We start from the raw sequence: 26,708 nt of genomic DNA, 5'->3' as shown, positions 1-26,708 counted from the left end.
TCATCCAGGGATTGGTATATGAATAGGAAGTGTTGAGAGGGATATGGACCAACTGCTGGCAAATGGGACTAGATTAATTTAGGACATCTGGTCGGCATGGACAAGCTGGACTGAAAGTTCTGCTTCCGTGCTGTACATCTCTCCAATGACATTTCCAATGGTTTTTGTCACCATTCACTGTATATTAGTGTCCTCCTGACCCTCCCAGCAGAGGGAGTGGTTTCTTTCTATCACGTCTGTCTGAAGCCCTCATAATTTTGAACACGTCTATCAAATCCTAATGTATGTCTCATACAGTGAGGTACTTTGAAAGTATTGTCACTGCTGTGACTGCTGGTTATTATTGTCAGGAAATAGCAATAAAAATGCACCCAGCAAGGTTCAAACGACAGCAGTGAGAAAAATGACCAGATCATTTGTCTTGGGGAATATTGGTTGAGATGTAAAGATAGTGTGACAGGATCTTTATTTCCACCCTGTGAGTGCAAGTGGAACTTTAATGTCTCAATGCAAAAACAACAACAAAGACAACGTAACACTCCCTGAGAGCTGTACTAAAAGAATTGGGCTGGATTATGTGCCCCAGCTTGTACAGTGGCTAAATCCAGTTTCCCAGTTTACTTCATTGGAATTGCAAATTAATCACATTATGAAAGCCTGGGATTGTTGTGAGTTCCACTTTGCTTTCAAATCATGTACTGGTTTCACATCCTCTCTCTGCAAGGGCTGCTAGAGACATCAAGTCGATGGCACTTTTAAAAAAAACTCGCTCAATAAAATATATCTCTCCAATCCTTAAGAACAGACAGACAACAGGGATCTGGCTTGTCGTAGTTTGGAAAGGTGCCAAGATACTTTTGTTCACCTTTTAATGGCCCGTGTTGTTGAAACAAGGATGGTATTTTGAAAGAATTCTTTGCTGTTCTCACCTAATCCACCTGCTATTTTTACTCTTCTGTTCCTTGTTACTGTGCCAATAGTGTCAGTGATAATGCAACTGGCAATGAAATTTTCATATCTCACCCCAATCCCCTTATGTTTACTGTGATGCTGTTTATCACAGAACCGCAGAGTTGTGACAGCACAGAAGGCCATTCAGCCTGACATGTCTGCATTACACTCCATAAGAATAATTTAGTTAGGACCGCTCCCTTGCAACTCCCAGTAACACTGCACATTTTTCCTTTTTGGAATATCAATCCAATTCTCCCTTGAAAGTCTCATTTGAAACTTCCTCCAACATGCTCTTGGGCAATGCATTCCAGATCTCAAGAACTCACTGTGCTGTAAAGCTTTCATTGAATTCCTACAGTAAGCAAGCAAGCCATTTGGCCTATCAAGTCCACACCAAATCTCCGAAGAGCATCCCACTCAGACCCACCTCTCTACACTATCCCTGTAACATGTATTTCCCATGGCTAGTCCACCTAACCTGCACATCCTAGACACGACAGGCAATTTAGCATGGCTAATCCACCTAGCCTGCATATTTTTTGGACCAAGGGAGGAAACTAGAGCACCTGGAGGAAACCCACACAGATACAGACAGAATGTGCAAACTCCACACAGACAGAGGGTGGAATCAAACCTGGGTCCCAGGTACTGTGAGGCAGCAGAGCTAATCACTGAGCCACCATGCTGCCCAAAACTTTTCTCAGGTTTCTTGCCCATTTCCTTAACATTGTATTGCTCTTGTTCTTAGTCCTGTGGCTTATAATGTTATCAGCTTTCTGGTCATTTCCTATCTTCTCTAGGTACATCAAAGAGTAACCTGATGGAGCTATTTAAGTTTATGAAAGGGTTCAATAAAATTGGCACAGAGAAGATGTTTCCACTCGTAGGTGAGATCAGACTACAGGCCACAAAAATATTGTAGACAACAATAAATCCAATGGGGAATTCAGGAGAAACTTGTTTACACAAAGAATAGTGAAAAATTGGAACTCGTGTTGAGATAAAGTGTGAAAAGGGATCTTGGATAAAACATACAACGGAGGGAAAAAATAACAGAAGGACACAATTAGAAAATGAGATGAAAAGGGGCAGGAGGACATTTGTAAGCTGTATAAACACCAGGATAAACCGTTTGTGCTGAATTTCCTGTATCTATGCCAGAAATTCTATTTAATTCTAAGTAACCAAGCCTGTCTTTCCATTGCTTGACTACATTTCGTCTGATGATCTGAAATCTGAGTGTTACATCTACTTTGATGGCCCTTGCACCTTTGCAATCATGTTACAAACCAGGAGAGATGCCTTTTGGACTTTTACCAAAACTGTTGCTCAACAATTCAGTGAAACTGTTCCCCACCCTGCTGGTTTATCTATTAGCCCTCAGAACATGAAAGCTTGCTTTCTGTTGCTTCTGCCAACCCTAAGTAAAATAATCTTGGAAAAACAAATATTAACTCCCCCATTCTGTTCCACAAACAATGTATAGTTTCATTCCTGGTAGATGTTGGCTCCCTAAAGAGGAAGAACAAAAGCCTTACATGACCATGTATCTTGCCATACATGACCTTAGATGTGCCAAAGCATCATGCAACTGACAAAATACTTTTAAAATGTGTGGTCCCTTCAAAATGCAGACAGTACAGGGGTAGCAAAGTTTTGTTTGCTAATGCTATCATACTATGTTTCCCTCCCCAATACACCCAGTGGCTCATCCCCCTCTCATGGTACCTTCCCATGCATTTTCAGGGGGTGTAACACTTGCACTTTTATCTCCTCCCTACTTATTGTCCACTCTTTCCAAATAAAGCAGTGGTTTACTTGTATCCCTTTTAGTCTAGTCCACTGTTTTCATTGCTCACAATGCCCTACACAGGGCAAACTAAACACAGACTGGATGACCAATGTGCAGACCACCTTCACTTAGTTCATAGGTATGACCCCAACCTTCCAGTTGCTTGCTATTTCAATATGACATCTTGTTTTCATGCTCACATTTCTGCCCTAGATCTGCCGCACAGTTCCACTAACATAATGTGGAGGGATATCACCTCATTTTCACTTTGCCACTTCACAAACTTCCAGACTCAACAAGTTCAAAAGCTTCAGAACCTGATTCTTACCCACCTTCCACCCACTCCCCATTCCATCCTCAAAAATTGCTTTGTTTTCATGGTCTTGCTGTCAATAAAGCTAACATACACTCTGCTATCAGCACTTACTGCTAACTCCTACTCTGAATCTATGTTTTGCATGTTCTCTGCAACCATTTCCTATGCTCTTTGTTCTATGACACGTTTGATCTGTACTCTCCCTCAGTCACTAACCTTCTCCTGATCTTCCCTTCTGTTGCACTTGCTGCTTTCCAGCTTTTGCAATAACATAAATCTAAACACTTTCCCAATTTTCTTCACTTCTGAATTATAGTCATATTTGACTCAAAATATATACTCTCCTCCTGTCTCCACTGATGCTGTGAGACCTGCTCTGTCTCTGTATTTACTTTGCGGTCTTTTGCTTTTGTATTTTGCTCTTCTGGCTTTGGGCAAGTTCATTGTTACTTAAATAGCCAAACTCAAAATAAATATGTCATTTTTGGATTGAGTCTTTATTCACTGTGATATCTTCCCTGCCCTTGGGGGGATTTTAGCAATGATTATGTGTTATATATCCTCAGTTTTAACACATAATATCTGGTAACACTTTGGCTACACCTTGTGTCAGCTAGTACTGGCTTAGTTGATAGCTCTCTCACCATTGACTTGACAAGTTCAATTCCCACTCCAGGACTTGAGCCAAAAGATTATGGCTGCAACTTTGGTACATTACTGAGATTGTGCTGAACTGCTGCAAGTGCTGTCTTTCAAATGAGACAGTCATAGAGTCATACAGCATGGAAACAGGCCCTTCGGTCCAATTAGACCATGCTGAACCATGTTCCCAAACTAAACTTGTCCTACCTGTCTGCATTTGGCCCACATCCCTCCAAAGCTTTCCTATTCATGTATTACCCAAATACTTTATAAACATAACTATATCTCATCTAACATAGAGTCATAGAGATGTACAGCACGGAAACAGACCCTTCGGTCCAACCCATCCATGCCGACCAGATATCCAAATGTAATCTAGTCCCATTTGCCAGCACTTGGCCCATATCCCTCTAAACCCTTCCTATTCATATACCCATCCAGATGCCTTTTAAATATTGCAATTGTATCAGCCTCCACCACTTCCTCTATTAACTCATTCCATACACACACCACCCTCTGCATTGAAACATTGCCCCTTAGGTCCCATTTATATCTTTGCCCTCTCACCCTAAACCTATGCCCTCCAGTTCTGGACTTCCCCACCCCAGGGAAAAGACTTTGTCTATTTATACTATCCATGCTCCTCATGATTTTATAAACCTTTATGAGGTCTCCCTCAGCCTTCGACGCTCCAGGGAAGATAGCCCCAGCCTGTTCAGCCTCTCCCTGTAGCTCAAATCCTCCAACCCTGGCAACATCCTTGTCAATCTTTTCTGAACCCTTTCAAGTTTCACGGCATCTTTCCGATAGGAAGGAGACCAGAATTGCATGCAATATTCCAAAAGTGGCCTAACGAATGTCCTGTACAGCTGCAACATGACCTCCTAACTCCTGTACTCAATGCTCTGACCAATAAATCCTTCTTCACTATCCTATCTACCTGTGACTCTACTTTCAAGGAGCTATGAACCTGCACTCCAAGGTCTCTTTGTTCAGCAACACTCCTTAGGACCTTACCATTAAGTGCATAAATCCTGCTAAGATTTGCTTCCCTAAAAATGCAGCACCTTACATTTATCTGAATTAAACTCCATCTGCCACTCCTTAGCCCACCACTTCCTCTGACATTTCATTCCACACAGAAACCACTCTCTCTGTAAAAATGTTGACCTTTGTGTCCTTTTTAAATCTTCCTCCTCTCATCTTAAAAATGTGACCCCTAGTTTTGAACTCCCCCCCCCCCCCCCCCTTAGGGAAAAGATCTTTGCTAATCATCTTATCTATATCTCTTATGGATTTTAGAAACCTCGATAACATCACAAACTCCAACAGTTCAGTGAAAAAAGTTCCAGCCTATTTTTATACCTCAAACCCTCCATCCGTGGCAACATCCTGGGAAATCCTTTCCTGAACCCTTTCTGGTTTAATCCTTCCTATAACAGTGTGACCAGAACCGCACACAGTACTCCAGAAGAGGTTTCACCGATGTCCTGTGCAACTTCAACATGACATCCCAACTCCTATACTCAAATGTCTGAGAAATGAAGGCAAGTCTGCCAAATGGCTTATCCTGTCTAGAGAAGTTAAGGCTGAATTCCCTGCTCAGGTAAATGATCAGATGGCACTATTTTAAAGAAGAACAGACAAGTTATTCTGAGTGCCCTGGCTTACATTTATTCCTCAATCAGCATCACAATAAACAGCTTTTTTGGTCATTTGTGGGAGCTTGCTCCGTGCAGATTGGCTGTTCCATTTCCTACATTACAACCGTGACAACACTTCAAAAATCCATCACTGGTCATGAAGTGCTTGGGGATGTCTTGTGGAGTTGAAAAATATTATATAAATGCAACTTGCTCTTCTTTGCCTCACGTAAAATTTTGATTTCTTTAAAGTCAAATGGACCATCAATGTCTGAAAAGGCATTTCATTGAGAGTCATAGAATACCACCCAGTTGGTGTAACTGCCCAGAAGAAAAATTCTGTTGAAATAATTTGGACTTAATAAACATCTTCCATGTAGCAAAATATCCCAAGGCAACCTATTGTCTTCATGGGCTTGGCAAACACATTGTATAAAGAATTTGACAGGTGCAGAAAGGCTCAGCAGATCAGTTAAAGAGTCTAAGTGCATTATAGATGTGATTTCAAGTTGTTCACACATAGAACCTCCTGCTCCCAGAAAACTGTTTGTCCAGTAAGTAGATGTTCCCCTTCAAATTAAAAATAATCATGAAAAAAGATTATTGCGCGCACCAAAGACTAAATGCTTCGTTTCTAAAGAAGCTTTCCTGCTGAAATTCTGACGGCTGAAGACAGATGCAATGAATATAGCAGGTTATACGACACACCCATGGGTGTTCAGTTCTGTCAGTGTCTACTTCTTATCTCAGCAAGCCAAGAATGTGCCATTGCTCCTATCTATAGGATGCCACAAGAAGTGTTGTAACACAGGGTTAACGGAAGCAACACAATCAAACAAGGCACCTTTACAATATACTGACACATAATGTAGTTTTACAGGAGCTACAGGAAATACTTGCAGGACCTTTACTGGTCCTATGGTATATTCAAAGCATCTGATGCAACTTCAAAATTTAATTAACTTGCTGTCTAAGGCCTCTTAACCGTAGTGTACTGAGGGGCTGGAAACTAAATAGAATACAGAGCACAGAACAGGAACAGTTCACAATGTTCTGCTGAACATGATGCAAAATTAAACGCATCTGCCTGCCGTTGGTCCATATCCCTCCATTCCTTGCATATCCATGTGCTTATCTAAAAGTCCCTTAAATGCCCCAAGCATATCTGCCTAAACCAGAGCCACCCCTGGCAGCACATTCCAGACTCCTACCACTCTCCTTGTAAAAAAACTGGCCTCTCATGTTCTCCTCTGAACTTTCCCCCTCTCGCCTTAAATGCATGCCTGCTAGTATTGGACATTTCAACTCTGGGAAAAAGATTCTGACCATCAATCCTATCAATGCATCTCATAATTTTATAGACTACTATCAAGTCTCCCCTCAGCCTCCGCTGCTCAAGAGAAAGCAACTTGAGTTTTTCAAGCCTCTCATAGTCATTGAGTCATAGAGATGTACAGCATGGAAATAGACCCTTTGGTCCAACCCGTCCATGCTGACCAGATATCCCAACCCAATCTAGTCCCACCTGCCAGCACCCGACCCGTATCCTTCCAAACCCTTCCTATTCATACACCCATCCAAATGCCTCTTAAATGTTGCAATTGTACCAGTCTCCACCACTTACCCTGGCAGCTCATTCCATTCACGTACCACCCTCTGCGTGAAAAGGTTTCCCCTTAAGTCTCTTTTATATCTTTCCCCTCTCACCCTAAACCTATGGCCTCTAGTTCTGCACTCCCTGACGCCAGGGAAAAGACTATCTATTTACCCTATCCATGCCCCTCATAATTTTGTAAACCTCTATAAGGTCACCCCTCAGCCTCCGACGCTCCAGGGAAAACAGCTCCACCCTGTTCAGCCTCTCCCTATAGCTCAAATCCTCCAACCTTGGCAACATCCTTGTAAATCTTTTCTGAACCCTTTCAAGTTTCACAACATCTTTCCGATAGGAAGGAGACCAGAATTGCACACAATATTCCAACAGTGGCCTAACCAATGTCCTGTACAGCTGCAACATGGCCTCCCAACTCCTATACTCTGACTAATATTCTGACCAATGAAAGAAAGCATACCAAACGCTTTCTTCACTATCCTATCTACCTGCGACTCCACTTTCAAGGATTCTCTAATCCAGACAGCATCCTGGTAAACCACTTCTGCACCCCCTCCAAAGCCTCCACATGCCTCCTGTAATGTGGCAACCAGAATTTAACACAATACTCCAAGTGTGGCCTCAACAAAGTCTTATAAAGCTGCAACATGATATTTTGACTCTTGTACTCCATTCCCCGACCAATAAAGGCAACCATGCCATACACCTTCTCCACCACCCTATCTACTTGTGTGGCCACTTTCAGGGACTTTAACTTCAAGATCTCTCTGTACGTCAATGCTGTTCAGAGCCCTGCCTTGAACTGTATACCTTTCCCTAACATTTGATCTTCCAAAGTGCAACACCTCACACTTACCCAGATTAAACTTCATCTGCCATTTCTCAGTCCATATCTGCAACTGCTCTGTATCCCACTGTATCCTTTGACAACCTTCTATCCAGAACTCCATCGATCTTTGAGTCTTCTGAAAACTTACCAACCCAACTATCTACATTTTCATCCAAAAAATTAATATATATCATAAACAGCAGAGGTCTCAATACAGATCCCTGCAGAACACCACTGGTCATGGACCTCCAGCAGAAAAATACCTTTCCACCACTTACCCACTGCCTTTTATGGGCAAACCAATTCCTGAAGAAGGGCTCATGCCCAAAACGTCGATTCTCCTGCTCCTTGGATGCTGCCTGACCTGCTGCGCTTTTCCAGCAACACATTTTCAGCGCAAACCAATTCTGAATCCAAGTGCCAAGTTACTGTGGATTGCATGCAACTTAATCTTCTGGATGAGCCTACCTTGTCGAAAGCCTTACTAAAATCCATGTAGGCAACATCCACTGTTGTATCCTCTTTGATCACTTTCAACACCTCCTAGAAAAATTCAATCAAGTTAGATTTCCAGCCCTGCACAAAACCATGCTGAATGTCCTTAATTAGGCCATGCCTTTCCAAATGCATGTAAATGCTATCCTCAGGAATTCTCTCCAGTAGCTTCTCAACCACCAAAGTGAGACTCACCAATGTATAATTTCTTGGATTGTCCCTACGTTCCCTCTTGAACAGAGGAACAACATTAGCCATTTGTCAGTCCTTCAGGACCTCTCCAGTGGCAAGCAAGGATACAAAGATCTTGGTCAAGACCCCAACGATCTCCTCTCTTGCCTCGCTCAATAATGGGATATATACCATTGGGCCCTGGGAACTTATCCTTCTTAATGCTGTTCAAGAGATCCAATATCACTTCTTTCTTGATCTCAAAATGCCCTTGCACATTAGTATGCTCCACATTAATCTCGCTAGCCTCCTTGTCCCTCTCCTGGGTGAATATCAACACCAAGTACTCAGTTAGGATCTCGCCCACATCCTCTGCTTCCAAGCACAAGTTCCCCCCTTTATTCTTGAGTGGTTTTAACTTCTTCCTAGTTACCCTCTTGTTTCTAATTAATGCAGCTTCAAAATTTAGTTAACTTGTTGTTGAAGGCCTCTTAACCATAGAGCATGAGGGGGTGTAAACTATATGCCAAATGAGGAATGTATATTATCAACAGTATTGCAATTATACAGAGATGCAGGTGGCATGGCGGTTCAGTGGTTAGCAATGCTACCTCACAGCACCAAGGATCTGGCTTTGATTCCAGCCCTGGGTGATTGTCTGTGTGGAGTTTGCACATCCTTCTATGTCCACGTGGGTTTCCATTGGGTGCTCTGGTTTCATCCCACAGTCCAAAGATGTGTGGATTAAGTGGATTGGCTATACTAAATTTCCCATAGTGTCCAGGGATGTGCAGGCTGGATGGATTAGCCATGCAAGAGACAGGGGATAGGGTAGATGGAGTGGGTCTGGGTGGGCTGCTCTTCAGAGGGTCAGGGTGGACTCGATGGACTGAATAGCCTGCTTCCACGCTGTAGGGATTCTATAATTCTACTTCAGGAGTGTATTGCAAAAAGTTTGCTTCTGTTTATTCATTCATGGGATATAGGCATTACTGGGTGGGCCAGCATTAATTGTCCATCCCTAGCTTGAGAGTCATAAGACATAGGAGCAGAAGGAGGCTGTTCAGCCCATCAAGTCTGCTCTGCCATTCAATCAGATCAAGGCTGCAATTCTGTAATTTTCAAGTCAAAATGTACTCTTTCCAATTTTATGAATAAAGTATGTTTTGTGAGGAAAAATTGAATTAATTAATCACAACAACAGGACAGAATCTTCTACATTTAGACTCACAGTTTGAGTCAAAACTGTGCCGGTCAGAGCACCCAGTTGTGAGATGCAGCCATAGAGATGTACAACACAGAATCAAACTCTTCGGTCCAACTCGTCCATACTGACCAGGTATCCTACATTAATCTAGTCCCATTTCCCAGCATTTGGTCCATTTCCCTCTAAACCCTTTCTAGTCATATACCCATCCAGATGCCTTTAATAGGTTTTTATTGTACCAACCTCCACTACTTCCTCTGGCAGCTCGTTCCATATATACACATAATGCCATTTACAAGTTTGCTGATGACACCACCATAGTCGGTTGAATCTCAGACGAAACAGACTACAGATGGGAGGTGGAAGACCTGGAAAAATGGTGCACTGAGAACAACCTAGCTCTCAATGCCAGCAAAACCCAGGAACTCATTATTGACTTTCAGCGGGATGTTACTCATGCCCCCCTACACATTAACAGCACAGAGGTGGAACGAGTGGAGACTGACAAGCTCCTCGGAGTGGTCATCTACAACAAGCTTCCTTGGACTCTTCATGTGGGCGCACTGGTTACAAAGGTCCAACAACGTCTTTTCTTCCTCAGGCAGCTGAGGAAATTTGGCATGACGGCGAATACCCTTTGCCAACTTTTATAGGTGCACCATCAAGAGCATTCTGTCTGGATGTATCACTACCTGGTATAGCAACTGTACCATTTAAGATCCAAGAGCGTTCCGGCATTCTCAAAGATCCATCCCACCCTGGCAATGTTTTTCTACAACCTCTACCATCAGGGAGAAGGTACAGAAGCCTGAACACACGCACCAGCCGATTTCAAAACAGTTTCTACCCTACTGTTGTTAGAATACTGAATGGACTCACAATCTCTTAACATTCACGTGTACCTGTGTTTTTGTTTTGGCCACTGTTTATTTATTATTTACTTATCTATGCTACTTAACTGTGTGATCTGCCTGTATTGCTCGCAAGACAAAGCTTTTTTACGGTGCCTCGGTACATGTGACAATAAATTCAATTCACATACTTCTGCATGAAAAAGCTGTCCCTTTTAAATCTTTGTCCTCTCACCTTAAACCTATGCCCTCTAGTTTTAGACTCCCCTCCCCTGGGGAGCTCTTCCCAGATTAAGGCTTTCCTCAATTAAGACATTTCCCTCCTCATCCAGCGAACGATTACACATGTGACAATCTAGGCATGTAGGCTCTCTGCTTCACTTAAATAAACAACGGCCACAACTCCGAGGTGGAGGGGAAACTCTCTCTCAGCAGCAGTGGCTGGCTCATGGACATTGAAGGAGTTGGATGAGGCCTCATGAGCTACCAAGACTCGTTCAGGTACCTATCAAAGCTTTGCCCTGGAGGGGGAGCCGGGTGTCCCATCCCCGCATTGTGGCAGTCTCTGTTAATCAATAAGTGGTCAGTTAAAATATGCAGATGAGCCATCAAGTGGAGCCATGCAGGCATTCTGTATATGTGCTAATTTTCCTGTGGAAGGAATGCATGGACTCATTAACCTGACTTAGAAATTACCCACCCCCTGAGCCCCATAAGCCAGACCTCACCACCCCTCACTTCTCCAGCCCAGAGACGACAATAATCCTCTGCTGCATTATTTTATTTTGAATCACATGATGACTACACCCAAAATGCTGCCAAAATAAAGTCACAGTTACTGTGCTGCAAATCACCTCCAACACTGAAAATACCTCTTACAGCCACAATCTTTTTCTGTCCTCCGTCTTGGATTACCCAGAATCCTATAAGCCACCAATTCCTGCTGAATAGACAGTGGAGAGGTAGATGGGAGAATGGAGATAGGGTGTGGAAGTCAACCAGATGCTAGCCTTCCATTCTTTTCTGATCCTGGATTCAGGTTCAGTTCAGGTCTGGCCTAGACGATGTATGTACTCCAGATAAGTGAGTGAGGCAGTCTCACAATCCAGCTCTTAGTGAAGAACAATTGTAAAGAACTACATATAACAGAATTTGAAGAGAATTGGGCATATTCTTTTGTTACTGACAATCAATCACATCACCTAATCTTTCAACGGAGATCATTTTTAGTTGCCTACCATTACTGGCTGCATATTCAGCTGCCTAGGTCATCATTTCTGGAATTGACTCTCTTAAACTTCTTAGCTTCCCTTTCCTCACTTTCAGTGTCTAACTCTTTCAGCAAACTGTGGACCATCTGCCCCAATAACGCTCACTGTCAAAGTTTGCCTTTGAAACTTCAATGGCATGCCTTGTTGCATTAAAGGTACTCTAAAAATATAATTTATTCTTATTAGAGCAGAAACATTTCTAAAAAATAACAAACAAATGTAGTAGTTAATAATACCTAAATTACTGCTCAGTGGTTAGCACTGCTGCCTCACAGCACCAGGGATCCAGGTTCGATTCCACAGTCTAAAGATGTGCAGGATAGGTGGATTGACTATGCTAAATTGCCCCATAGTGTGCAGGTGGATTAGTCATGTGACATTCAGGATTACAGGGATATCATAGGGGGCTGCGTCTGGATGGGATGCTGTTCAGAGGATTGGTGTGGAATCATTGGGCCAAATGGGCTGTTTCCACACTGTAGGGATTCTATTCTCTATACTAGCAGTCCTCTGTAATTTTCCTTTGTTTAATCAATTCTGTTAACTTCTGTATGCACAACAACTTACATTGTACTTTCAACAAAAGACTCTAAGACATTTCACAGAGCTACAAAGAGCAAATGGGTTCCAATGCGAGTTACCAAATGTGTAAAGGGTTGGCTTTATGCAAGATCTTGCATTTATTTTGCACAAGAGTCCACAAGCAACAGACTTCCTCTGGAAACTTGCCTAAGGTCATTTTTGATTTCTAATGCAATGCTGAGGGGAGCGCTGCACTTTGCAAATGCTGTTCTCCTGCTGAGACTTTAAACCCCATCTGTTTGCTCAGGTGAATGTAAAAGGTCCTATGATACCAATTTTGAATAAGAGCAGGTGGGTTCTCCCAGGGGTCCTGGCCAATATTTATCCCTCAATCAAAGTCACAGAAGAATATATTACCTGGTAAAGATCATTTTGCTGTTGTGAGACCTCGCTATGTGCAGATTGTCTGCTGCATTCCTGACACACAACAAGGACTCACTTCAGATGTACTCCATTGGCTATAAAGTGCTATGAGAAACAAAAACAGGAATTGCTGGAAAAGCTCAGCAGGTCTGGCAATATTTGTGGAGAGAAATCAAAGTTAATGCTTTGGGTCAAGTGACTCTTCCTCAGAACTGAATTACTGTGAGAAGTCCAAAGAACCTGTAAAAGACTACTACATAGAAATACAAGTCTTTTGTTTCTCATGGCAACGTGTTCCAATGCTGAAACAAAACAGAAATAGCTGGAAAAACTCAGCAGGTCTGGCAGCATGTGTGGAGAAAAAGCAGAATCAACATTTCAGGCCCAGTGACCTTTCTTTTTGTTTTTTGTTTAGTATGTTCAAACCGTATTTGGCAATGCTGGAGAAAATTGTGACTCTCAGTCAATTATGACTATCTTCACCCAAAAGATACACCACCCCCTGCAATGGTGTAATACACTTGAAGACAAATCCTGACAGATTAGTTTCTCTTCCTAACCATGACCAATTGCACTGGTCCCCACACCATTTCCAGCTAAAATCTGCTAGATCAGCAAACAACTGAGTCTTAGAAGTCCTATTTTAAAAATGAATTATGCAAGTTAAAGAATTTTGTGGTTTTTTTCAACAACTGTCTGATGTGAAACTACATTTGAGACACTGTAAAACAATCAATTTAGAAATGGATAGGTAGCAAAAACTCAACACAGAAAAAAAATACAGTGGAGAACTACCCCAGTCTTGGCACTCATATGCAAAACAACCGAGCCTGTTTTTACTAGGATATTAAATGAAAGGAAGAAACAATGGAGAAAATGATTCGAATATATTCTGAGAAAGTTGACATACCCAAAAATAGGGTAATAAATATTTCTCAGTGTTAGCCTGGTTGCCTCAGGCATGCAAAGAACAAAGTTAAGGACTCTATTAATGTGGAACTGTACAACTGGGGTTTGATTATTTAAAATCAGTCTGATTACTAGTGAGCTTCCTGTCGCTCCTTTAGCTTGGATCACACAATCCACTCAGAGAAGAAATCCGCCTACCCGTTGATTCATTTAATAAACCAGGCAAATTGTTCAACTGCACAATGGTTTATGAGAGGTTGGTCTCAATTCCAATCTCCCCTCTGTTAATATTTCAACTTGGCATCAAACTTGCTGAGAGTGACCTTCTCCTTCTTCCTTCTCCCATTGCTATCTGATATCTTCTCCTGATCATGCACCTCCCTCTCCTTTTCCTCATTACCCATCTCCACTACCATCTCTCACTCTATACTACTTTCTCTCCCTTACTACCACCTACACCCACGCTGTCGCTGTCCCTTACTTTTTCCCTCTCTACTACTAGCCTGATCTCATCCTTCCTGTTCATACCAGCCATCTCCCTCTGTCTCACTTCCCTTACTACACCTTCTTCTTGCCTCTATTTTCTCATGCTCTCTCCAGCAATCACTGTCTCACTCTATACCACTTTCTCTCTCTTTCATTGCCACACAATCATTCTCTGCCATCCACCCTTTCATTCCCTTTATGAGCCACAACCTCCTTCTGTCCATCTTTACTCTCCAGTCTCTCTCTCTCTTTCTCTCTCCCTCCCTCCCTCTCGCCAACACCCTCTCGCCAACACCCTCTCTCAACAATTTTCTGGAAGTGACTAATTGTTAAAGTTGCAACAGGATAACTTGATCTTGAAACTCTAAAGTCATGCTGACGTTCACAGCGTGTCTATCCCCTTAATTCTTGGAGCCGGGATGGATTTTTTTGCTGAGTCATTCTGGACCCATGCTGCCTGAGATATTTAAAACCTCGCGAGTTCTGGCTCCATATAAAAGGAAGAAGCGCGGTGCAGAGAGTGTTGGCTGCAAGATTAAAGCGTGGGATTAATGTAAGTGCTGTAGAGATGATCAAAAAGCGGTGTTCGTGTTTGAAACAAAAATGGCTTATTTTGTTCAGCTTGTGCGTCGTGGATTTTTGCATAGGGTTATTTCACTTTGCTAGAAGCGAACGCAGTTGATTCGTTTGCGTTTTGCACCCAATTCAGCCACGAAAATGCATTCGCAAATCGGGAAGAAATTCCTTGTAAATTGAGTTATTGGTTGGGTTTTGATGGATTGAACGACTCTGAAGGCGGAACTGCAGTAAAAGAATAAAGGGCGCAGTGTGATCTAAATCCCCTTTGTTTAAAAACATGTCGGAGCTATTTTTCCTCCTATTTACAAAGCGACTTTCTGGGGAAGGCCCTGTAAAACCCAGCTCAATCTCTTCATGGGTTCGACTTTTCAAAAACTCTTCGAGATCCAATTGCTATTTTTTCTTTAGCTAAGTAGCTGATTTAAAAGGTGCAAAAGCGCTTTGCAACTTTTCTGATTTTATATAAAACATTCCCCATTCATTTATGATCACAATGTATCGACTTCCTGTTTGTTCAGTTTGTTACAACCTGAGCTACAAACCTTTCCCAAATCTCAAAAGTATCTGCTTCCAATTTCACCTAAGACTCATTCTGTTACCAGTTGGGATTTCAAGCTGGGCAATTGGTAACATTTAATGCTAATGTTAAAGAAACAAGTGATTTGAGACCAAGCACTTGCCCCTGGGATGAATAGGGATAGAAGCTTAATATTTCTAGGAATGTTTCACTTAATGTAACTTGCTGAAAGTTTCCACAGTAATGTCAGTTTGTAGTGACAATGGCACTCTCTCTGCTCCAAATTCTTTTCATTCTAGAAACTGAAGCATTAAGGAAATACTACTTCCTGTTAGACTCTTGCAGTTGGCATACTGTTGTCTTGCAATACTTGTCATTGATTGTCATATGTCCTCTAATCAGTGTCCCTGAACTAGCACTACTTGACTGTACAGAGTCAAGAGGAAAATTGCTGATTAAAATGCATCAATGATGTCAGGATTTCCAGTAGGGCAAATGGAGGAAAAAATCTTGGCAGCTTTTCCAACACCACCAGGATTTTTTTTGGAATCTTAAGACTTTGAAAGTGAAATATACTTTAACTAAACAAACAAAGTAAACCAGCTCCAGATTGACTTGCTCTCCAGTATCTGCAGTACTCAATTTTCCTGATGTCGAATTTAGTTGTGAATCTGGCTGTCTTGCCCTGTGGGTATTGAACAGTTGTTAATTTTCTACTGCTTCTCATTGGACAAATGAGAATTCAGCTGGCCCCAAGGAAGCTTGTGGCCTTCAGTGAAGTTTCATTTGAGTCAATGATCCTTATCTTGAAAGGGTCAAGATGCTCATTAACACTGGTTGTTAGTAGAAATGCCAAATGAGAAGACTGAACTTAATGGGTTGTTTTACCACTCAGTAAAATTGACTGGAGATAAAGGTTTTTATTGGTTTTCTCCTGTTTGACTGTCTTTGTCATGTAGTTAGACATGGATTGCATTCTGTAATTCACCAGATGAGACATTGTCCCAGTATGCACATTGCATGGGTTTGTTTTGATTGAACTCTAGACAATTCTCTCCTGCCCTCTGAGCCAATTCTGAGAATTTGACAGCAGATTACAACCAGAGAACGAGTTGGATCAATCAATGGCTGTTGTAGTAGAGGTCACTGCATTGGAATAGGTTGGAAATACTGACTAGTCTGAAAGTTTGTAGTTTCCATCTAAGAGCACTTGATTTTTGCAGAGGCTAGCAACCTAACTGTCTTGATGCAGCTGGTACAAATATTTACAGCAATTTAAAGATCCGTAACTATGGTTTTTATATTTTAGCTTGGAACAGCTGGGTTAATCTGTTTCCTTAAATATAACTGTGCCACAATAACATTGCCAACTATTTTCATTCCTTAAATGAAAATGTTGAGTGAGAAACACAACAAACACTAAAGTTCTTAAACATCTGAGAATGTAGCTCAAATTCCTTATTATAGTTGAACTTGCATGACTACTTCATTTCTCTTTTTTCAAATCAGCCTCTCGAGCAAGTGGAGCTTGAACCTGTCAAGCATGGATCCTACCACTGCATCTCTGAAAAACACAAACCACTCCCTGACCAGGAATCAAACTTGGGTTGCAGTAGTGACCGCCATACCATGGCTGTTTTTTAAATGGATCTGTTTTTTTCATATTCTCTCAATATGAAGAATATTGTCACTGGTGTTCTAGCTTTAGACTTAAATTTAAGTCTCTGTCCTTGTCACTAATCCATATTTTCCCCTCTGCTGTTCTACCCAGCCAGTGGCATATACCTGGTGTATTGAACCTGGCTTATCTGTGAAAACTAGATCGTTGGGGAAACCCTTTCATAGCCAACATGAGCAACAGCCCACCTGCAAATTGTAACAGGAGGTGGGTTTATTAACATTAATTCAATAGACTCATTAAATATAATGAAATGGTGGGCTTGGTTCACTTGATCTGCATGGGTGGGGGGTGGGGGGTGGAGCTGAGTATGATTGGTAGATGAAGGTGAAGATGTCTGGCATCTGCAGTCCTACTTCCTGAGTCCAGCCTTGTGTGGTGCTGAAAAAGCACAGCTGGTCAGGCAGCATTTGAGGAACAGGAGTTAGTTCCAGGCCTTCATCAGAATGGGCCCAGGTTGGAGGTGAGGCTGGGGGAGAGTAGCAGAGTATGATGGGTAGGTGAAGATCTCTGGTATCTGCTGTCTTTACTTTCTCCTTGGAATCCAGTCTGTTTACTCCACCTACAAACTAGATGTGCAATCCTACTAATGGGGCACTGGTTTATGCCACAGTGTTCACAATGTACCCAGGAGTGTCTTAAGTGCTAGTCATCTTCCACAAGATCAAATGTTGATTTTGTTTATCTATATTTTTCTTCCTGTACAGTTGCCATTCAAGATGTCAGCTGGAAATGCTAAAATTGGTCAGACTGCACCTGATTTCACAGCCAAAGCTGTGATGCCCAGTGGAGAGTTTGAGGACCTCACTTTGTCCAAATACAAAGGTTAAATTTTTGTGCTTGTAATCAAAGTTGTGGAGCATGTGAACAGTTCTGCTTTGGTGTGCTCAATTTCAGCAATCTTGGCAAAGCTTAACAGGACTTTGAATTTTGTTCAGATTCCAGCATTAGGACAATGTACATTAAGTACAAAGTCTGCTGAGGCCCTGCAGGTTGTATAGATAATTTTTTGCAATTGACTTTAAGCATGATCTAATTGAATTTTAAAATGAGAAATTGTAATTATTTATGTCAATGGGGAGCAACATGTATTTTAATCAGTCTTTCTGCCAAATGAAGCAGGACTTTGCCAAAAACCAAAGGCCAATTTTAAATTCTCAACTTCATTACTTAAAGGTCCCACTGTTGTAAAAATCAGGCACAGATCCACCATTATCTAACTTGAATGTTAGTTGTTTTTGACCAGGCCAACATTTGGGTGCCTTTACCTAATATCTTTGAGCTGAGTGCTCTGGTATGTCTGTGACAACACTGCTGTGGGTCTGGAGTCTGATTTCAGCCAAGCTAAGATTTGCCTCCCTGAAGGGTGTTGCAAAAATGTTGGTTACCATTACAACTGCCTTATAGTCCAGTTTGTTTTTAAAAGACTATCTCTATACTGTGGCTGGATTTGAATCTGATTTCTGGATTACTTAGTTATCAATGCACCACTTTTCCTTTTTTGAAAGAGGTCTTTGAGTCCAGAAAGGAGTCTCCTGGCATAGGAGGCTACTTTGCATCTGTATCTGCTCTGAAAGAGTCTTGCACAAGCTACCTTGCCCCATAAGCCTGCAACATTTCTCCAACTATTTTGCAATTATGTTTGTTTCCACCTTTTTCGTAATTCATTCAGATAATCTTGCTTCATCTAGATTTTTCTCCTTTGCAACGAAGCAAATGTTGGTTAGTCTTCAGTTAATGTTACTGTATCAGCCACTTTCTATAGAGTGTTTCAATTTTCTCAAGCGGTGAGGAAATTCTAATTATTTGTCAATGAAAAGACATTCTTTTTAAAGAATTAGTCAGATGTACAGCATGGAAACAGACCCTTTGGTTCAACCTGTCCATGCTGACCAGATATCCCAATCTAATCCTAACTGCTAGCACCCAGCCCATATCCCTCAACCTTTCCTATTCATATGCCCATCCAGATGACTTTTTTAAATGTTGCAAGAGGACTAGCCTCCATCACTACTTTTTTCTCTTGCAGTTCATTCCGTACACATACACCCTCTGTGTGTGTGAGAAAAGGTTTCCCCTTAGGTCCCTTTTTTTATCTTTCTCTCTCCTTTTTTTCCCCCCCCCAGCTGTATCTGATTGCATAATTAAGACCCTCCTCCTTGTTCAAATCTTTCCATTGTTGCTAAAACATTACCTCTTCCAGATTAACTTGTATTTGCCATCTTCCTTCAACAGTCTTCAATACTTTCTTCTGATTATTGCTACTTGTCAATAAATATTTAGTGCACTTATCTGGACAATTCATGACCAGGCAACACCTAGTAACAGATTGGGTGGAAATTCTTGTCAATATCTAATCTGGTATCAAATTTTTTTCCCACTTCAGGAAAGTATGTTGTATTGTTCTTCTACCCCCTGGATTTCACCTTTGTGTGTCCAACGGAGATCATTGCATTCAGTGACAGAGCTGCTGAATTTCGCAAGATCAACTGTGAAGTAATTGGTGCTTCGACAGACTCTCACTTTAGCCACTTGGCCTGGTAAGAATTGTTATCTGCTAACAGGATGGTGTACAATGAGCTTGCAAATGGGTGGCTAGGGTGCATCTCCAAACTCCTTTGACTGCAAGCTAGTACAGTTAAACCTTCTGAGCTGCTTGATAGCCCAATACTATCATTATGAATGACTTTTGTTTTGTTCCAAGACTTTATCCAGCAGGTTGATTTCAGGCCATTTATCTAGTGGATTAAAAACTTGTTGGTCAAGAGATCTAGAATAAACTGAAGAATTGTTAAAAACTGTACCCAACATTGCTTGCTTAACTTTTTGGACCTTGCATACTTTTATCCAGTTTGTGTAATATCAGGAAACAGGCACTAGGTATCACTGCTTATTTGACAAGCCAGTGCAGGCATAGGCCAGATGGCACTTTTTGCACTGTAACATTTGATTCTATGAATTGTCAATACTTCTAATAGCCCTAGACTTTAGGAGGGACAAAATACACTTTATTCTTTTAATTCTATTCTTTTGATCAAGTCAATCTTCATCACTTAAAAAGCAAACTTTGCTAACCTGAGTTAACTTTGAAAGGGGTGATTAATTCCCTTGAGTCAATAAAGGAATAAATTCCCAGCTATTTAATAGATGTTGGTTTGGATTTAGCTATAATACTACACTTTAGGCTAGCCAAACTAAACCAGCTATAAACTAGTGAAGCCAGTTTGTAACATGTTCTATTTTAATCCATTGGGTCTTTGAACACAAACCACTTTTTAAAAGGAGGTAACATTATGTTGAACACTTGTGTGCCTATGCATTTGATTTAAAGTGGATATTTCACTTCACTTAAATTTGGAGCAATTCTCTTTTTTGCATTTAAGATTAACCATTAATACAAATTTTTCTTTAGGACCAAGACTCCTCGTAAACAGGGTGGCATTGGCCACATGGACATTCCACTGGTTGCTGACCTAACTCAGTCCATTGCCAAAGACTATGGCATTCTGAAGGAGGATGAGGGGATTGCTTACAGGTTGGTACAATATAGACTGGGTCTTGTGAAGTTTCACTTTGCATCTAATTTACCTCTCATCTATCTTCAGTCTTAGAACTGATCACTTTTTCTGCTGACAATCTCTAATGCTATTCATTCTGCAGTGAGTCAGTGATACCCAAATCAAATATTCTCATTGGAGCAGCACTGACTTAAGGTAGTCCTTGCTAGAGTTGGTTTCAGCAGTTCTCTTAGCCAGAGATGCTGAAGATTTTTTTGGAGGAAACCTCTCTTCAAAGAATTGGAGGAAACCTTGTCTATCAAGGTGATCAGGGTTGATAGTTAGGGATGTTCGCCAGTATTATTAATTACTTTTTTGGGGTAACTTGCCACCTTCTCTCCCCTATCCAGAGGGCTCTTTATTATTGATGAGAAAGGAATCCTGCGCCAGATTACAATCAATGACCTTCCAGTTGGCCGCTCTGTGGATGAAACCTTGAGGCTTGTGCAGGCTTTCCAGTTCACTGACAAACATGGAGAAGGTAATGGTCTAGATCTCAATATGACAAAATGAAAACCAGCAGTCTCAAGCTAAATTATCTTGTAATAGTCAACTTTTTAATCTTGCATTTGCAGAAAGTCACTAGGCAGCTACCTCAATGGATCACCTGGGTAATGGTAGCTTTTGGCCAAGTTGCACTTAAACTTTGACATAAGATTAACTTCAAAGTTTTTATTAGCATGTTATGACCAAATTTCTTGGCACCTATCTATCCTAAGATCTAGAGAAAAGCAGAATCTTGCCAATTGACTGCATTTGAACATTGACAAAGATGCCTCCTAGAGCAGTGACTGTGTACTGCAGTAGAAAGTGGTACTAACAGGCATTTTGTATTCAATGGTGTCAGCAATCACTACGAAGTTAACTTTTTAAAAATTTTGATCTCTCTCTCTAGTTTGCCCTGCTGGTTGGAAGCCTGGCCAGGACACCATCAAACCTAATGTTAACGAAAGCAAGAAGTTCTTTGAGAAACAATCCTAAATGTTTCTGCTCCATCCATGCATAATGTTAAATGAGGAAAATGTGTATTTTTGTTAAGCAGGCACTTGACTACGTAGTGTAGATTGCTGCACATTAGGATGTTACTTGTCATTTTTTTAAGCATCTGAGTAACAAGGTCCAACTGTGCTCCTGTGAATGTTTTTGTTTTTTTAATTGTGCCAGAATAAAACTTGAGAGAACAATTTGTCTTGGTGTATAATACTTGCTCCATCTGAAAGTAGTACATCCATGGTTAACATTGCATTAAAATGGTTCTTGGATCACTTCTACCCACTAGGTCACCAGGTACACACCACCATTTCCTATAGTGGTGACTTTGATGTCTGCATATGTAAGCATACTACCAGTAGTGGGCTCACCTAAAGGCATCGAAGAGTCACTTGCTCTTAATTGACTCTCTCAGTAAGGATGCACCTTTAACTGTGTTGCTTGTACTGGTAGCAGATCTAACTCTATTGTGCCTTGTTGGTCAGCAGATCTCTTCTGCATGACTACTAGTGAAGCACATGGCTAGAGTTATGTCAATATTGCTCTCGGCCGAATCAAGTGTAATGTCAGTCAGTGTAGGTTCCACTTTCAAATGACTGACTATAGATTTTGTACTTGCAAATCTTGAGCCAGGTTAGTGAGTTCTATACACTGCCTACAAGAGGGCAAAGATTATAGCTTGAGGCTGCTAATGCTCAATGCTGTGCTCCTAGAATGGTTAACAATGAAGGTGGGTGAAGGAAGAGAAAACAATCAATGTAGCACTTTATCTTGAATTAGTCATATATAGGAAAATGGCAGTCAACTTGTGCAATAAGTTTCCACAACTAATAGGACTCTTCAAAAACAACATTGGCCAGGACAATAGAACTTCCTGTTGTTCAGAATAGGCCCACGGGATCTTTCACATCTACCTGAGCGTATCATGTCTTCACTTCATGATGTATGAAGGTGATTTGCCAAAACAGTGGAGGCATTAGCCTGTTTGTGCTGACTTAGATTGGAGCAGGTTTAAAAAAAATCAATCAAATGGATCAATAGTAGTTCTGATGTCACTGAACCATGCATGACCAGCTGATTCCAAACTGCATGCCTGCTTTGTATTATCCCAAGATCAACTAGTATGAGGGGAGGGCAGTTACCTTGATTCTGTTAACCTCACTAGGAGGTGGCTATTTAGCAAGGGGAAGATTCTCTCCATCAGTACTCTAGGAGACACCAACCTAGCAGGAACCTACAAACACTCTTGAATTAATATCTTGAATTTGCCAGCCTGTTCTTCAGGTGCCTACCATACCACCTCAAACCTATCTCCCAATCCTGCCATTCTACCACCTTCTGCTATCAAGTGCTAGTCACACATTCCAATCCTCTAGATGTTCCCTGTCTCTATGGATGTTAGGCTTTACCCACTGGAGAAAGTGAGAACAGGAGATCAGAGCTTAATGTTGCTGGAAAAGTGCAGCAGGTCAGGCAGCATCCAGGGAACAGGAGCATCAACACTTTGGGCAAAAGCCCTCAGGAATGAGGAGAGTGTGCAAAGCAGGCTAAGATAAAAGATAGGGAGGAGGGACTTGGGGGAGGGGTAGGGGGAATGCAAGAGGTGGAAGGAGGTTAAGGTGAGAGTGATAGGCTGGAGAGGGGGTGGGGGCAGAGAGGTCAGGAAGAAGATTGCAGGTCAAGTAGGCAGTGCTGAGTCTGAGGGTTGGGACTGAGAAAAGGGGGGGGGGAGAAATGAGAAAGCTGGAGAAATCTGTACTCAATCCCTTGTGGTTGGAGGGTGGTGGAAGATGAGGTGCTCTTTTTCCAGGTGTCATGTTGTCATGGTCTGGTGATGGAAGAGGCAAAGGACCTGCATATCCTTGGCAGAGTGGGAGGGGGAAGTGCATGTGTCAAACACATGCAGGTCCTTGGTCTCCTCCATTGCCAGACCATGGCAACGCAATGCAACACCTGGAGGAAGAGCGCCTCATCTTCTGCCTAGGAACCCTCTAACCACAAGGGATGAATGCAGATTTCTCCAGCTTTCTCATTTTCCTTTCCCCTCCCCTCCACCCCCACCTTTTCTCAGTCCCAACCCTCAGACTCAGCACCGTCTTCTTGACCTGCAATCATCTTCCCAACCTCTCTGGCCTATCACCCTCACCTTAACCTCCTAGCTATTGTATTCCCAATACCCCTTCCCCCAACTCCATCCTCCCTACGTTTTATCTTAGACTGCTTGGCATACCCTCCTTATTCCTGAAGAAGAGCTTATGCCCAATATGTTGATTCTCCTGTTCCTTGGATGCTGCCTGACCTGCTGTGCTTTTCCAGCAACACATTCTTTCCCACTGGAGTGGGAGATGGCACAGGGCAGGGTGACACTAGGCACACAAGATGGCAACTGGACTACACTATGGAGCAGAAACAACAGAGCAGCTACAGACACTGCCTGGGGCCACCACACTGCACTCAACCCAGTTGACTAGTTTAAGTCAGGTGGGCAGAGAATACACAAGTAATGAACACTACCTGCTGAAGTGTCTGGGTCCAGCCAACCCCTCTTAATAGAAATGCTAACAGCTTGACACAGACTCAGTACAAAATGCTAATAGCCAGGGCTGCAAGTAATCATCCTTCTCAGGAAGAGTGATTAGTGCTCATTACTACAGCAATGGATTTCCACACACAGGTTGAAACTGACCATGACCATGCAGAAATTAACAAAGGCTGCATCAAAACCAATCAATGATTTTGCAATGATTGTCTTTGTAACATGGTTTGTTTATGGCAATCTCATCACTGATCTATTGTATCACAAGATGTATAACAGTTTCTTGATGTGTGCTTCGGGTTCGGAGAAGACTCGGAGCTGACCACTGTGCTGTTGGTGTCTTTCTCTTCCCCGGAGCTCCGCTATTTCCTTGTACAAATAAACCCTGATTCTGACTCAGAAACTGGTGATTTTCCCCATAACAATTGGCGCTGCAAGCAGGGGTCTTATTACTGGTGCCCTGGTCCAAGGCCATGATCGGGGGACCAGAGTAAGAACCAATTTGTACCTGCAAATGGGAAGAGTCAAACCGGGCCAAGGACACAGTTTAAAATGTATACCAATTGTAATGTCTAATTTGCTACAGTATGGAGTTAAATTTTTTTCATTACATATCTGTGGAGAATAAGTATTAACTACTGTAAGAATCTGCTGCTTGTGCTGAAACAGCCAGAGGATAAGGTCATGCCTCTCTTAAAAGCCCTGCCCTAAACTGGTTGTTAAGAGGGGTAACACTCCATACGAAGGTTGGGATTTGAAGTGAGAATTGAAGTGCCAAGGGTAATAGGAGTTGTGAAGCACAAGTGGCAATATCAGGTAGAGAAGTCGGAGCTTTATTCCTGAGTTTGGAAAATTGGCTGAACTGATCCAGAGACTAATTAAAGGAGGCAAGCCCACCTGGGGTCCAGAACAGGAGGAGGCATAAGTCAGCTTAAAATTCGGCTCATATCGGCCCCTGGGCTAGGGCTGCCAGATCCCAGCAAGGGATCCCAGCACGTCCACTGTAATAATGAGGGAGGGTTTTAGTCCGCAGTGGTCACCCAAGACCACGGTAGCAGGTGAACGCCCGTAGGGTACTACTCAACTACAGAAGAGCTGGTGGTCACCGGGTTGCCCAGGGTGTCTAGCAGCCTTAGACTGTGCTGCTTGGGCCATTGGGGTTAGCGAGCCCATAGTAATGCCAGGGAATGTCATCCTCTACACTAAACACATCCTCGTAGAGATGCTAAACACAGGGAAAACTGAGGGCCGTTTCAAATATGAGAAGGGCAAAGTGGGAGGCAGTCCTTTTACCCCCAAGTTGGTCTGTGGTAATAGTCAGGAATATGGGAGAAAACCCAGCTGAGGGAATTCTAAACAGAGGGGAACCGCACACAGTGGGGATACAGATGCGGGTGGGGATAGGGGGGTGAGTAAAAGATACCCCCGAGACACAGCCAAGGAGACTCTCTTCGTGAACGGGTCACAAAAATACATAGCAGATTCGCCCCAAACAGGGTGGGCTGTGGTAAATGATAAGTTAGAAACAGTTATGTCCGGGATAGAACTGTTTATATATATATAAATATATATATAAATATATATCTGTCAGTCCACACAGATAGCACTCACCAAAGCAATGGAACTAGCAAAAGGAAAAACCGTGAATATATAAACGGACAGTCAATATGCCTTCAGTATAGTCCATGACTACATGGGGTAGAAGAGGGTTCACCACTGCGGGGGGAACCCCTAACAGATACCACCCTAGGAATTCAGGCACTTCCCGTACCAGTGAACAGCCAAAGGAGGCTGCAGTAATAAAAATAAAGGCCCATCAAAAAGATCCCGCAAAAGTTGCACCAAATTGGCTACAATTCAAAGGAAACCAAGCAGCAGACTGAGCAGCTCAGAAAGCCCTAGCACAAGAAGCCATTAACAAAACTGCAATAGCCACAATTGAATTAGCGAACGATGCTATCCAAATTCAGCATGACACCCCGCAGGAAGAGAGAGAGCAATGGGAACTGCAGGGGGCATTCAAAGGGGAGGGTGGTGTCTGGAGGCCAGCAGACAAGGTGGTAGCACCAGCAGGTATACAGAACACATTGCTTGAGCTACACTACAGGCTCTCCCATACAGGTAGAGAGGACATGATAGCAAGCCTAGTGGTGGGGGAAGGGAATAGGAAGAGACGTGGCCAAGTACTGCCGCAGGTGCATGGTTTGTGCACAACATAACCCAGGGAGACCCATAAAAGTTAGGATGGGACACCAGCCCAGACCAAGGGGACCCTGGGAACACCTTCGGATAGATTTTTCAGGGTCACTACCACTGCCTGTGGGAAAACGTACTGCCTGGTCATCACAGACCAATTCATCCGGTGGGTAGAAGCATTCCCGACCAAAAGCTGCACTGCGACCACTGTAGCCAGAATATTAGCAGAAAAGGTAATCCCTGGGTGGGGGGGGGGTACTCCTCCAGATCGACTCCGACCAGGGACACATTTTACAGGCAAAGTCATGAAGACCGTATGCCAGTTGCTCAGCATTAGACAAACATTTCACATTCCCCATCACCCCTAGAGCTCAGAGAGAATGAACAGAACGCACAAAAATGCTTTAGCTAAGGCTATGCAAGCCTCAGGCAGAACACGGGCCGAGGTGCTGCCAGCCAGACTAACGAGATTAACAGTCACCATGAATCAGGTAACTGGGCTAACAGCATATGAATTAATGACCGGGCAAGC

The 26,708-nt window shown here is 42.5% G+C and overlaps 1 protein-coding gene across 1 annotated transcript; it reads left to right on the top strand.

The window, feature by feature from the left end:
* The first annotated feature begins 14,505 nt into the window (after positions 1 to 14,505).
* On the top strand, positions 14,506 to 21,638 carry LOC140468113 (peroxiredoxin-1-like). Its single transcript, XM_072564290.1, has 6 exons — positions 14,506 to 14,676; positions 17,605 to 17,722; positions 19,284 to 19,437; positions 20,310 to 20,432; positions 20,805 to 20,935; positions 21,350 to 21,638. The coding sequence occupies exons 2-6, from the start codon at positions 17,617 to 17,619 to the stop codon at positions 21,433 to 21,435; spliced, it is 600 nt and encodes a 199-aa protein (XP_072420391.1). The 5' UTR covers positions 14,506 to 14,676; positions 17,605 to 17,616; the 3' UTR covers positions 21,436 to 21,638.
* The last annotated feature ends 5,070 nt before the right edge of the window (positions 21,639 to 26,708 follow it).

Source organism: Chiloscyllium punctatum, chromosome 46, assembly GCF_047496795.1.
Source record: "Chiloscyllium punctatum isolate Juve2018m chromosome 46, sChiPun1.3, whole genome shotgun sequence".
NCBI lineage: Eukaryota > Metazoa > Chordata > Chondrichthyes > Orectolobiformes > Hemiscylliidae > Chiloscyllium > Chiloscyllium punctatum.
This window is presented reverse-complemented; position numbering and strand designations above follow the sequence as displayed.